Below are 13,201 nucleotides of genomic sequence, written 5' to 3' on the forward strand. Positions count from 1 at the left end.
GCCCTCTGCACCCTTTAGGAGCTCAGCTGTGAGGCAGCACAGAAGAAGACATCCAGTCTGATTGTGCACTATCTGCTTTGGAAAAGTGTGCAGAAATGGGAAGGGATTTACAGCTCTGGAACACCACTCCAAGAAACAAGACTTAGTCAAGCAGTTCTGCGACCAGCCTAGCCCTGGCAAAGCAAGCAGATGTATTTATATTTCAGCCTCTAGATGAGGCAAAGTTATTTTCCACTGGCAAAGGCTAAAGTTCAGGGAAAAAAACCTGGAACAGGGCACTGGATGTTTCACTTAGCAGTTTTCAATGCATTTGCTGCTACAATTAATTAAATTTAATTAAGATGTTGACATGCCCATGTACTGGGAGACTCAAGAAATCTTCTAGTCCTGACCTTACTTACACGTGTTTTGTGATGTGTGCTGGTATTAATTATAAGTCCCGTTTGGTTTGCACAGCAGTGAAAAGCACTATTATTGAACTTCATCTGCACACAAATAGTGTGCTACTTTCTATAGATCAAGAACTGGTGGCCAGTAAAAAGAAATGGACTTATACCACAGCAGCATGATTGAGGAGACATTAGAAACCACATCCAGGTCTGTTTAGCCTGGCACGTTGCTGTTTCATTTTGACAGCTCAATATTCTCAAACACTAAAATTTTAAAAAGCTGTAATCTTGAATTACTGCACACAGCCATGGCACAAGGAAATTTATGAGGCTCCAAATCTGCCAGCCATATGAACAAAGAGCAGGGCTTTGCTCTCTACAACATGCCCAGGCCCAAGGGGTTATTTTCAAAAAAATAAAGGGCTACTCCAAAAATTAGTAATAGCAGCCAGGGCAATTTAGGACAGGTATTTCACATGCTCTCAAGAAGCCTCTGCTGTGTTTGAAGGCACAAGATGAAACTGTTCATCAGCCTGTTACGTCACTCTGCTTTAAATTATGGCAAAGAGTTGAGCTTGTGTGTCTCTGCAGTTTGTGAGAGGAGGGCAGATCACCATCCCCTGACCACAAGCACACTGATTTTAAATTTGCAGGCAGTGTCTGTGGCCACGTGCTCTGCCCTCAGCCGAAGATCCCTCTGCACACAGCTCCTGCTGCTGCGCCGCATTTTCTCACGCTCAGACACACAATTTCTGTGTGTCTGCTCTGTGTCTCTGCAGCTCATTCTTATGGAAAGAGATGGAAGCATTCCAGCATGGTGCCTTGGAAATGCAGATTTATTTATTTTTTTTTTTAATTTAATTTTATTTTTTTTTGGATTCCATTGCCTTGCCCTCAACAGGAGCAGAGCTGGCAACACTTACCTGTGACACACAGAGCCCCACAGGATGACACCACCATCCAAAAAAAAACCCAAAACCCCTTTCTGGGCAGAGATTAACATGAATGCAAGCTCTTGTTCTCACAAAGGATGAAAGAACATGGAAGCAGATCCTGTCAGGAGATCCATCCGGTCCTCCTAGCAGTTTGCAGTATTTCCATTTACAACTAACTTTTGCTGCTCATGCTCTCAGAACTATTAATGAACATTTTAGTGTGAATTGAAAATAGGTACATTCAAACAAACAAGACAAAACACTCATGCAAATATATAGCAAACACCCACCATTTCCTTCTTGCAAGACAAAAAATACCTGTGAACTATCAGGAGAGCCAAAGAACATTTTACCACAATGGCAAATTCGTTGTGTACATGAGCTGGACACTACAAACCACTATGTATAGTGCCCCTATACCATGAAAATCAGAAAAATAGCACTCATGACCAGTATTTTCTGGGAATTTTTTGTGTATGTCTGTAAGAAGAACACCCACAAACCAAAATATCATCACTCCACACGCCCCCCAGAAAACCCACAGAGCGCTTTACTTTTGCTTAGAAAAAAGATACAGTGAAAACAGGTTTTTTATGTATTAAAATACTGCCCAGCAGCAAAGAGGGGTAGGATAAAAAAGGCAGGATCTTTGAATGATGCATGTGTAAAAAAGCCTTCTCTGCTGACCCATCAAGAGTGGCACCAGCACCTTCTTACACTACTGCCCTGAGAGGAGCACACACGCTCTGAATGATTGTTATTAACTGCACTGAAGATGTTGTTATGCTTTCTGATGACACCAGAATTACAGCTGGCAAGGATGTGTCTACCCAAAACATTCAGCACCTACTCCAGTTCCGCTCCAGTTCTAAGAAAAGCCTACCAGGCACCCCAAAAACACCTCTGGGATGTGCAGCTGAGTACTCCAGACTAGGTCTGAAAGAGATGAGCCAGAGAAATCTGAATTCATTCACCTCTTTCAAGAATGGATGGATCCAGAAGAACAAAAGGAATGTTCTAAGGAAAGGCCATCAGGGAACAATTTTTTGCAGGGAAAAGAAGCATCACAGAGGTTCCACTGGGTTGCTGTTGCAGAGCAGCTCTGGTCATGCACTTTGCTGTTACAATCCAGCACCCTTCTCCCTCTTCCACATTTTCACAGAGCTCAACAATCCACAAGATGAGTCCTGCCAGCTCCCCAAACCACCCTGCTGTATTCCCCACTCCAACCACAGCATCCATTCACGGGCAGGAGCAGCTCCTTTCTGCAACCACTCCAATTACAAAGCCTGCTGCACACCCATCAGCCTACAAAACAAGCTCCCTAACAATGGGATGCAGCTTTTTGTCTGCCTCTCACCCCAGCCCAGGTTCGGTGCTGCCTCCCTGGAGAACTGGCTTTGATCATGGCTCACACTGCAGGTTATTCACACACACCAACAGACAAAATCCAGCTACTCCACACCACGTGAGCCCTTCCTAATACTCCAGTGCCTGCATTTCCTATTATTTCCTATTATTCCTATTATCATTGACCAGTTGTTTCATCTGGTCTTGCACACCACCTATGACTCACAGGCCTGGGCCACGGAGGCAATGATTTATTGCCTTCTAAAAACCCAAAAAACCATGTGATGCCACAAGAGCAGCCACCATTAACCTGATCTGCAGCCAACTGTAGAATGTGAAAAAACTACTCAAAGCAGGTTATTCCTTCCTCAAGCAATGCTGAAAATGCTAACACTATTATTGTAACACCTGTACTTGTCTGATGAGCTCCCCAGTGGGTGGCTTCTATTATTGTCAAAGTGACTTAACCATTAACCCCATTTAAAGATGATCTAGCTAACTGGGACAAATTTGGCCTTGGTCTCAGGCTGTAATACAGGTCTAGGTAACAAAGTCAACCCAGTGAAATGCTGTTGTTAACAGAGACATCGTTTTAACTATTTCTAGGAAGAGTTCTTAAAGGCTGCAAAATTATCCTCTACAGGATGCAGCAGGTATCCTGAATTTTAACTCCACTAATCAAGAGTTTGAGCTCCTGGGATAAGGAAAATAATAAAAAAAAAAAAAGGTAACTGAACCATCCTTCCCAAAACTGAGTATTGTCCACACACCAACAACAAAAGACGGCTAGCACACAGGAAAGGCTTCGAGAGCCACTGAAAATTATTCTCCACTTTTTAAGTCAGCAGTGGAACATTTTATTTTAAAAGCAGAAAAAAAATAAAGCAGTAGAACACATTTCAAGATGTACTCAGCTTGCTGGATTAGCTTAAGCTAGCATTAGCAAAAAAACTCAGTAGATGCACTGTTCCAGACAGCCCACTGACAAATAGGTTGTCTGGGAGCAGCTGGTCAAAATCTCGTGTTAAGATTCTGACTCTGACCCAAAAAGTGACTTGCTAAATCACAAAAATATTTTGCCTTTTCTTTTTTTCCTTCAATAAGGTATTTTTATGCTGATTTACTTATTTCAATTATTTTTAGCCGTTTTCTGAACTTCTTTTCTTCCTCTCTTTCTGATTTCACTTTCGGTTTTTTTGCTGGGTTTTTTTTGGTGAGAAAGAAAGGAAGATAGGAGACCAAAAATGCTACAAAACGATTACAGATAACATCTACCTCCCATCCTTAGTTCACCAGCTTCCCAAGAAAAACAGCAAACAACAAAATTCCTGCTGTTTAGCAGCTAGAACCACTCAAGCTTCTGGAAAATAAAAAAGTGTCTTCCCCTCTTCTAACACACCTTCCATACATTCCAGTTCTTTGAACATCTGCAAACATTCTCCTTCCATGTCAATGAACCTCATCCAGGAATTAAGGTTTGTTTCTTCCAAAGAAGAGCTCTCCTCATAACTGGTAGGAAGTGACACCAGAAGATGCCTCATAGGTTGCCACTCAAAAAGCCTTAAAGCTTAATGTGATACCTCACACCACCTCTTCTATTTTCTCTGTTTAAGCATTGTCCCTCCCTCTGCTGCTTTCCAAGCTTCTTCTACACACCCCTCCAGCACAAGGGGATCAGCAGTTTCCAAAAGGAAAAGGAAACAGTGCTCAGGTTCTCCTTCCTGCAGCTGAATATCTGAAGGCACTTTTGGTATCCTCTGTACAACAGACAGCAACAGTAATTACTCTTCCTACTATTACTGGTTCACATTTTAAGCTTTATCATGCGGTTTCAACAAAGTGCTCTACTCATGAAATTAGGAAAAAATTGTTCCCTGTGAGGATGTTGAGGCCCTGGCAGAGGTTTCCCAGAGAAGCTCAGGCTGCCCCATCCCTGGAAGAGTCCAAGGTGAGGTTGGATGGGGCTTGAAGCAACCTGGGATAATGGAAAGTGTCCCTGGTCATGGTACAGGAGTGAAAGGAGATGATCATCAAGGTGCCCCTTCCAACCCAAACCACTCTATGATTCTGTGAATATAAAAGAAAATCAGGAGCATGGATGGGATTTGAACACCCCTTTCCTATGGCTACAAATGGAAATTATGAGTCTGAAATATTTTCTACAATGTAAATCTCTGCTAGCAAAGCCAGCAGTGACATGTTCCAAAGTCAGCTGGTGCAGTGAGGGGACAAATAACTGTAGTATGAACTGGTGAGGACCTAAAGCAGATCACCTCCTACAACACCACGTTTAACTCTTGGGTTCTGATGCAACTTCTGGTTTCCTCTTAATGACCAAAGGAAGATGCTTTCGGTGCAAAGCTGCCTGCTGCCATTTGGTTTGCAATAAAAATATTAAGCGGCACCTTAGACAATTAAATTCTCGCTCTGAGGCACCTCTTACCATTAGAGTCCTCCACTTCTTCAGCAGGAGTGTGGTTCTTGGAGGTGTGGTGGGCGTGTGAGGCTGCAAGGTTGACAATGCGGGGTCTTGGTAGTGTCAGTGCTTTCCCATGCACTTTCAAGGAGTGCTCTTTCAGCTGGCTGATTGTCATGGTGGAAAATGAGCAGGAGGAACATTTGTAGGCATGTTCACCTGGGTGAGCGAAATACAGGCAAGTCATCAGCTCACAAAAGAAACAAAATGGGGCCCTCACACTTCTCTTACTGAACTTGGCAGTAAAATTCCCATGGACTCTTCAGAGAAAAGACTGATCCCAAAGGACACAAGCTGTGCATGTCTCCTTGTTGGAGCAGTCTGGAGTCTGTGGGTGTAGACACCTGCTTTGGACCAAAGTATCACTTTCTGGCAACTGCAGATCCTTGCACAGCGGCTGATGTCAAGAAAAACAGAGACCAGACTTTCAGCATGCCTGTGTTGCATGGTATGGGAAGAAAACAGACTCTGGGATGAAAATGGAGCAACTTAACCACAGCACTTCCAAATTGGTTTGGGAGCACAGCAACTAGAGATGGCGAGGTCGTTTGTTTCTGCATGCAGCACATCCAGCGTCATAATTAATGAAGCAAGAAGGACACTACAAAACTCTTAACAGAGGGCCCTCCACAAACAAAAAAGAAAGAAAGGGGAAAAAAATTTTAAAATAAAAGCATGTGGTGTAATTGCATTTGGGAAAGGTTACAGTTTTCCTTAAGAAAAACCTGCCATAAGGCAGCATCAATCTTCAAAGAAGTGGCAACCAAGTCAAGGCTGGTGAACACGGCAATGCCAAGTACAAAAGGGCGCATCTACCAGGCTGTGTGGAAGTGTGTTATGAGAAACCACTAAAAGAAGAGAAAGAACAGAAGTAATGCGCAGTAGTGGATTTAATTTTGAATACATTCCAAGCCACAGAGACAGCAAACAAGGGGAAACAAATCCTGATACAAGATTTGTTTTGCACGGAGGCATGGAGGCAACTGGAACACAAAGTGAAACTGTCCCAACACAAACAATGTGATATTATATACAGGTGCCAAGTTATTGTTTTGGAAGTGCCACTTCCAGGTACAAGATTAACACTGGCCACATATGAGTTGTTCAAAAGGTGCCAAAACTAATACAGAAGCAAAATATTCATGAACAGCAACAGAAGAACGAGAATTTTGGTAATGGATGAAGCAGAAAATGTTTTCCACCTCTTGACAAATCCAGCAAAGAAGGTTCTCAAGCAGCACCTTTTCCCACACCAGAAATAAGTGAACCAAATTAGAACATAAAAACACAGCAGCCATTCAGAGTAAGCACACCTGAAATGATTAGCAACCATCCTTCACAAAACTTCCACCCCTGTCCTCCAGAAAAACCATGCTAACCATCAGGACAAAATACAAACTCTCAGAACGCCCTTTTTTGGTGCATCTGAAAAAGAACAGATCACTCAAAGAGTCTGAAGTGGTGAAACAAAAAACTCCCCTTTGTGTTTTTTCAAGTGACATTCCTGACCCGTGCATTGTACAAGTTACACATTTCCTTTTTGCAAACAGAAATACAACATTTCCTGAGTGGCACACACAACGAGTTGCTCAGTGGAACACAATAATTTAAGGACAAAAGATATTGCAAGGTGACAAGATACCAGTGGGATACAGATTTAGACCTCCATGGCTTTGTCAGTGTGAAGAGATTCCTGGATGACAACGTGCACCAAGCATGAACTTAAAAGCACCACAAGACATTAAAGCAAATAAAAGATGATTACATACCAAGCAGCCTGGACACACTAATAAATATAACCACTATTCATTTCCAATGGACATCAAAGCATGAAAGGATGAGCCTGACTGCAGAGGAAAAGCTACAGTTTGGCCCAACAGAAGTCTTCTGCACTTTTTTTTGACTGCTAGTTTTGCATCTCACCAAGTGATCATATTAATACACATGCAAATAAATAAATGCAAGCATTTATGTAGAGGGTCTCAACACTTGATATGTACTCAAAGCACTGTGTTCCAGAATACACAGATACTGAACAGGACCAGTGCTCTCATCTTACAATCACCCATTTCTGCATTTCCAGAGTAATTGCTGATTAAGAAACTGGTAACAAGGATTCCTCAAAAACACAAGCAAAAACAAAAAAAAGGGGAAAAAAAAGATAAAGAACAGGTGAAAAAGTTCAGATGAAAACAACAGAGAGCCCGTTTAGAGTAACTGTAAACTGTTTTGCTCCATGCCAAAGGAGATGGCACACACACTGGATGAAAAACAAATGCCAGAAACACTGGTACCAGCTGTCACACAAGAACGGATTTTGTAGTTCACTGAATTTTGATCCACACCCAGAAAATGAGGCAGAGAGGCAGACTGAGTAAAACACTTTGGGATTCCGGATTTTATGGACTTTTAAAGATCTCCAGGAGAGTTCGGGGAAAATTCAGGAGGACTGAAGTTTTAAATTCTGAATAAATGCATAATGAGACGATTGACAATTGAAAAAAAAAAAAAAAAGGTAACATAAGAGAGGTTAGAGAGGTTCAGAGAACCACAGTGCCATTGAAAAACTGGGGAGTCTGAGGAAGCCAGACATGCTTGTTCAGTAACACATATTTCTGAATGACTGAGTCAAAACACACCAAAGCAAAGTTCTGACTGAAAAACATACAAGCAACTTTTCTGTGACGTGACCATCCACTTGGTAGAAATGGGACTGAGGCAGAAACATCCATAAGCCTTTGGAAACCCTATTACCCAAGTCACTGTGCAAGCACTATCTAGGCAACCATGAAATTGTGTTCTTGTAGAATGCAAAATATGGCCCTTCAAAGGGTGTCTGTCCACTAAACAAAGCTCAGAAGCATGAATTCCTAATAAATAAATCAATGAATTACATGAAGAGAAGTGTGAAGATAATATTAGTTGCATGGTAACTTTGGGTCTGGCAGGTTCAAGCAAGGAGCCCAGCTGTGTAATAGCATAAAGAAAACATTACTTAATGGTTGGTGAAAATAAAGAACCACGGCTCCTCCACACAGGACGTGGGATTCTGTGAGCTGGAACTGCTGCATACAGTTGGATTTCCTAGAAGGGACAGAATGCCACGGTCCTCCCATACAAAAGGAAGGTGGCAAAAGTTAAGCTAATCTGTTTTATCCATCCAAGTACAGAGACTGGCACAAGCTCTCTGAAATCCAAAAAAATATACAGGAAACAAAGTACACAAGACCATCCATCCCTCCTGTATTTCTGTAGATGAAAAATGCCTTTGGATCAATGGCAACAATTTTTTATTGCATCAGCAGACAGGTACAAATTTCTTATGCCTTTTCTCCCCATTTGTCCATCTTCCTCCTCCATCACAGAGTAAGCAAATAATAAAAGGAGCATACTTGTGGGTCCTTTTTATCAGAAACTCCTGTTCAAGGAGTTTCTACTCTCAACTTTTAAACAGCTGGGCTAGTTCTCACGTTTTCAGAGTGGTCACTATCCTATTATTTGCACCAGAGTGCATGTTTGGACTGCAAACCAAAAGATAACCTCTCAATGCAGGATGTGTGACGGTGCCAAGAGTCTACAGCCAGTCTAAGGAATAAAGATGAGGAAATCCTGAGTCTCACTTTTTAATAATCAAAGGTGCAACAATTTCAGGTGACCTACTCTGGGTGACACATCACCTTCCTAATTCCCTGTTCCTCAGAAGCATGTCTTGCCTGCTTGCTAGTATGGATTCCATACTAAAATACAGAGATTTGCAAGACAAATTTTCACGTTTTGTAACGCAATTTTGACATTCTCAGTCTGTTGCACGCAGGCTTGACTCCCGGGGTTTGCAGGGTTTGGTTTTAACAGAAAAGCCAACATTAGACTCTACCAAAAACCAAGATGCTGTTCACAGTCCCCAGAGTCACCTAAAGCATAAGCAAAAATGCAAAGAGCAGAGCAACGCTCACTGCCAGTTATGTTATGGCATCTCTGGTGTAAGCGATGAAATCCACTTGGAGAGAAGCAGAAATAAGGAAAAAAAAATATCATTCATGTAAGAGAAAAGAGAAGAAAAAACTTCTTGAAGTACCCATCAACTTCCCACTACCCAAACTCCCACTTAGCCCCACAGATTCCGTCGGCTGTCCAGCCACACATGTGGCCCTCGGAAAAAACCTTACCCAGCTCTGGTGACAAAACACGTGGTTCAACCCAGCACCTGTGACCAGCCACAAGAGCACAGTGGGCCATTTCAGCTGCAGGACTGAGAGGGCAGGACTTACCAGCGTGAGCCTTGAGGATATGGGTTTTCAGGCGGCTGTTGTAGGAGGACTTGAAGGGGCAGAGCTTGCAGCGGAACGGCTTGTGGTGCCCGTGGTGGGTCTGCATGTGGCGGTCCAGGCTTGAGGGGAGACAGAAAAAGGGAGACAGAAAAGGGTCAATTTTGTTTCAGCTGCGCCTTCAGAGGCAGAGCAAAGCGCTCTGCAGCAACAGCAGTGCAAGTAAAGGTCCTTTCTCACACTCTCTCTTCAGCAAATTCAACAGGTCTGCTCGCACAATGAGTCAAATCGAGTGTCAAGGAAAGGAGGAGAGCTGACACCAATTCTGTGTATGCAGAGAGCAAGCCACCTAAATAAACTTATCGGGCAAGATTAGTATAAATTGAGTTATGCATGATCCAGACTGAGAGGACCAGCTGAAGAAACATGAAACAGGCAAGAAATTATTTTCTTATTAAATTGTCATTAACACAATTTTTCTCCTGCCAAACATTTTTTTTTTTTTTGTGAAAATATGTATGTCCCCTCTTGTCCTGGTGATCAAGAGTAAAAAAAAAAATAATTTTTTTTGTTGACCAGCTTTACAGAGGAAGCCTTCTTTTGGTTTGAGCAGCAAAAGCAGATTAGAGATCCTGCTCTGGGGAGGGTGCCAGCAGGCTACAGTTGATGAGTTCCAGGATTAAAAGGCAGCAGAGTTTCAGAAGCAGCAGTGTGGGAGATTCTACATGAAGCTCAGCAGGAGAAGAAGGGGTGGCAAAGACCAGCCTCTACTTTCTTCAGGGAAAATGGAACTACCAACAGCCTGAATACTGTGAAGTGATCAAAAACTGCTCTCGACACAATTTGTCCTAGCAGCTCAGTAAAGTTTGGAGGAGAAAAAAGGATGCTTCCCACATCTTCTAACAGAAGATCAAATTCATTCTAACTGAGTGAATCCTGCAGAGCTCTGCAGTTCCTACACTGCGGCCGACAGACATGAATTCACTGTCTCTGGGTGGCAGGCAGGTAGTCTGAGCCCAAGCTGTAAATATTTCCAGTACAGCCCTCTACTTTGGACACATTTATGCTTTGTGATCTCGTCTTAGCTTGAGTCATCTCATGCACAGTGATGGAACAACAACGGGGCAGAGACACTGCAGGAGCTGCAATTTGCCAAAACTGCCCTCCACCCCCACCTCAGTCCTAGATGTATTTCAGGCGTAGCTCTTTCCATTTGTCCCAAATTGTCCTGCTCTTTCACAGAGTATCAACATGTAGCTCAAATAGCAGTTGTTCCAGCCCTGTCACACTACACAAGATTCCACGTGATCTTCAGTCCCACACTGACAAGAGCCCCAGCCAGAAAATCCCTGTTTACGAGAACTAACACTGAAGCCTGTGTATTCAAACATCTGATAACAGCAAAAAAATAGAAAATGAACTTGCATCTCCTCTCAGGGTCACTTCATACAAATGCAACCTAGCAGAAATCCAGGATGGAGTCTGGGACAAGACAACATGCACAGCTTTTCCAGAGAAATGGGGGAAAACGTCTCCTAAATGAGTAAGGCTTTGAAGACTCGCAGTGAATACTTCATAAAACAAAACTTGTTTTAAACAGCCTCCAGGGCATGAGATTACTTAACAATTAAAGCAGACTGCCAAAGAGGTATGTAATACATATTAAGCTATTATAAATATACATACCTTAAGGTATTCAACATGGCAGTAATTAAAACTGTATTCACAACCACACAGTTTGCCAGCTGCACTCTGGCAGAAGGAGATTTCATAGTTTTGGTCAGATTTAGGAGAATTGTGGGCTGTTTAAACATTTGGCTTGGGTTCCTTCACCGACCTAATCTCCCAGGGGAATAATTGCATCAGAAACAAAAATAAAAAGAAGCAAACAACTTCGACAACAGAGACCACACCTATCATCACGTTAGGTGGTGAGCTCTTCCCAGCCATCCACCACTTTTTGATTCAACCGTCCTGCAGCTTCTGGGACGTGACTTATGCTCAGTGGGAAACAGAGTGACCAGGCACCAAACTCAACGAAAGTCTGATTGTTGAAGCAAGTTTACCAGGCAAACAGCAAGCCCTGCAGGGGCTCCCCTCACTTGCCAGCCTGGCCAAAGCAGGGTGGGATACACCCAGCAGGCACATCCTTCCCCCAGCTCCCTCTCCTAGCCTTGGCTGCTCAACCCTGTGGACCTTCCCAACTGTGGCATCAATTTGCAATGCTGTGACACCAGCAAACACTTTGCTTTTTAACACAAGGAACTAAAAAATGTCTTTTCTTCCACCTGCATTTGATTGCAAAACGGTGACATCATCACCAAATTTAAGACTGCTGCATCAAATGAGCACCTGGATCTGCCTCCTTTTGTCAAAACTGAACAAGCAGCTCTCTCCCCAGAAATTAAGAGGAAACACAGACCTGTGAATCAGATCCAGGGTGCCACTGGAAAAATGTATCACAAACCTCATTTTTTGGGGGGGACATATATATTTTTATTATTAAAATAATTTTTAAAACTATCAAACTTTAAGCTAAGTCAAATCTCAGGGAAACAAATGATAAGAAATGTGACTGTTATTATGACCATATATCAGACAAGGAAGCAGGATGAGGAAGTCACTCATTCCACACACTGTTATGAATTTGAATTATTTGACTGAAATTGCATGCCATAATTAAGAAAAAAAGCCTGATTTAAGGTAAATTTATGACACTGTTTCAACACTAGAAAATGAAAACAGCCCACAAAAAAAGGAGCAATTACAAACAAGGTAGCAGAAGTTTCTTAAATATGCAAGATTAACTTTTCTCTTTTTGGCTTGTTAATTCTCATGCATTTTGACAAAGGTTGCATAAGTGGTGGGGCTGCACTGTTCGCATACTGAAATAATCCTTATTCTTTGGCTTGCATGCAAAAAGAAGGCTGACACAAATTCAGGAGCATATAAAGCTTCAATCTTTTACAAACAGCCAATCACAACGGCCAAATACTTTGCAGCGTGGAAAATAATGTAAACACCACGAGAAAAGTGTGGCTCAACATCAATTCAGGTGAGCTCTCCTTCAGCGTCAGCCCACAAACCAGCACCGCTAACTCGCGATTCTTTAGGAAACCAAAAAATAATTTAAAAATTTTTAAAAAGAAAAAAAAAAAAAAAGAAAAAAAAAAAAGCAAAAGCCACAACTTACTTGTGCCTGAAAGCAGAGACAAAGGAGCAATACTGGCAGCTGTACTTGTCTTCCCGGGCAAACATGGCCAGAGCCAAGTGACTCCTCTCGTGGGACCGCAGACCCTGCATAGACATCAAAACCCGGTCACACTGGCTGCAGTAGTAGCCCCCAGGCCTGGCTTCATCTTCCAGGGATGCTCCATATTCAGCTTCTGTAAATTCCACCATGCCAGGGTCTTTGGCTCCCTCAAAACCCTCCATCAAAGTTGTGTTTGAAGGATCTTCAGCTTCCTGCTAAAAAAGACATATCCCCCCAGAGCCATCAATTCTCTCTCTCCCTTCTGCCCCTCAGTCTTTCCCCTGCGTTCACCAGAACGTCCAGGCTTCCCACTGCTTTATTTCTCTAAACATATCCCTACACAAGCTCCACATCAGTGGCTTTCTGGAAAAAAATGACCTATTCTTGGGAGAGAAAAACATAATTACATCTATTATGTACATGCATGCATATGTAAAAAAAAAAAAATCTCATTCCTCGAGCAAGTTTGTGTCAGATCATGCAAAAAGCCAAGAAACCTATGTTTCCATGGTCTTGGTGTGAATCTTCTAAAC

The 13,201-nt window shown here is 42.5% G+C and overlaps 1 protein-coding gene across 5 annotated transcripts in view; it reads right to left on the reverse strand.

The window, feature by feature from the left end:
- ZNF462 (zinc finger protein 462) overlaps positions 1–13,201 on the reverse strand; it is an 89,464-nt gene that overhangs the window by 28,015 nt on the left and 48,248 nt on the right. For 2 of the 5 annotated variants that reach the window (XM_058043517.1, XM_058043516.1), the window contains exons 5-7: positions 12,609–12,883; positions 9,419–9,537; positions 5,118–5,309 (exon numbers count right to left, since the gene is read on the reverse strand). In XM_058043517.1, the coding sequence (XP_057899500.1) occupies positions 5,118–5,309; positions 9,419–9,537; positions 12,609–12,883 (586 nt within the window). The remainder of the gene's footprint in view (positions 1–5,117; positions 5,310–9,418; positions 9,538–12,608; positions 12,884–13,201) is intronic. The other 3 variants (XM_058043520.1, XM_058043518.1, XM_058043519.1) reach the window with 2 other exon arrangements.

This window comes from Melospiza georgiana, chromosome Z, assembly GCF_028018845.1.
Source record: "Melospiza georgiana isolate bMelGeo1 chromosome Z, bMelGeo1.pri, whole genome shotgun sequence".
Taxonomy (NCBI): Eukaryota; Metazoa; Chordata; class Aves; order Passeriformes; family Passerellidae; genus Melospiza; species Melospiza georgiana.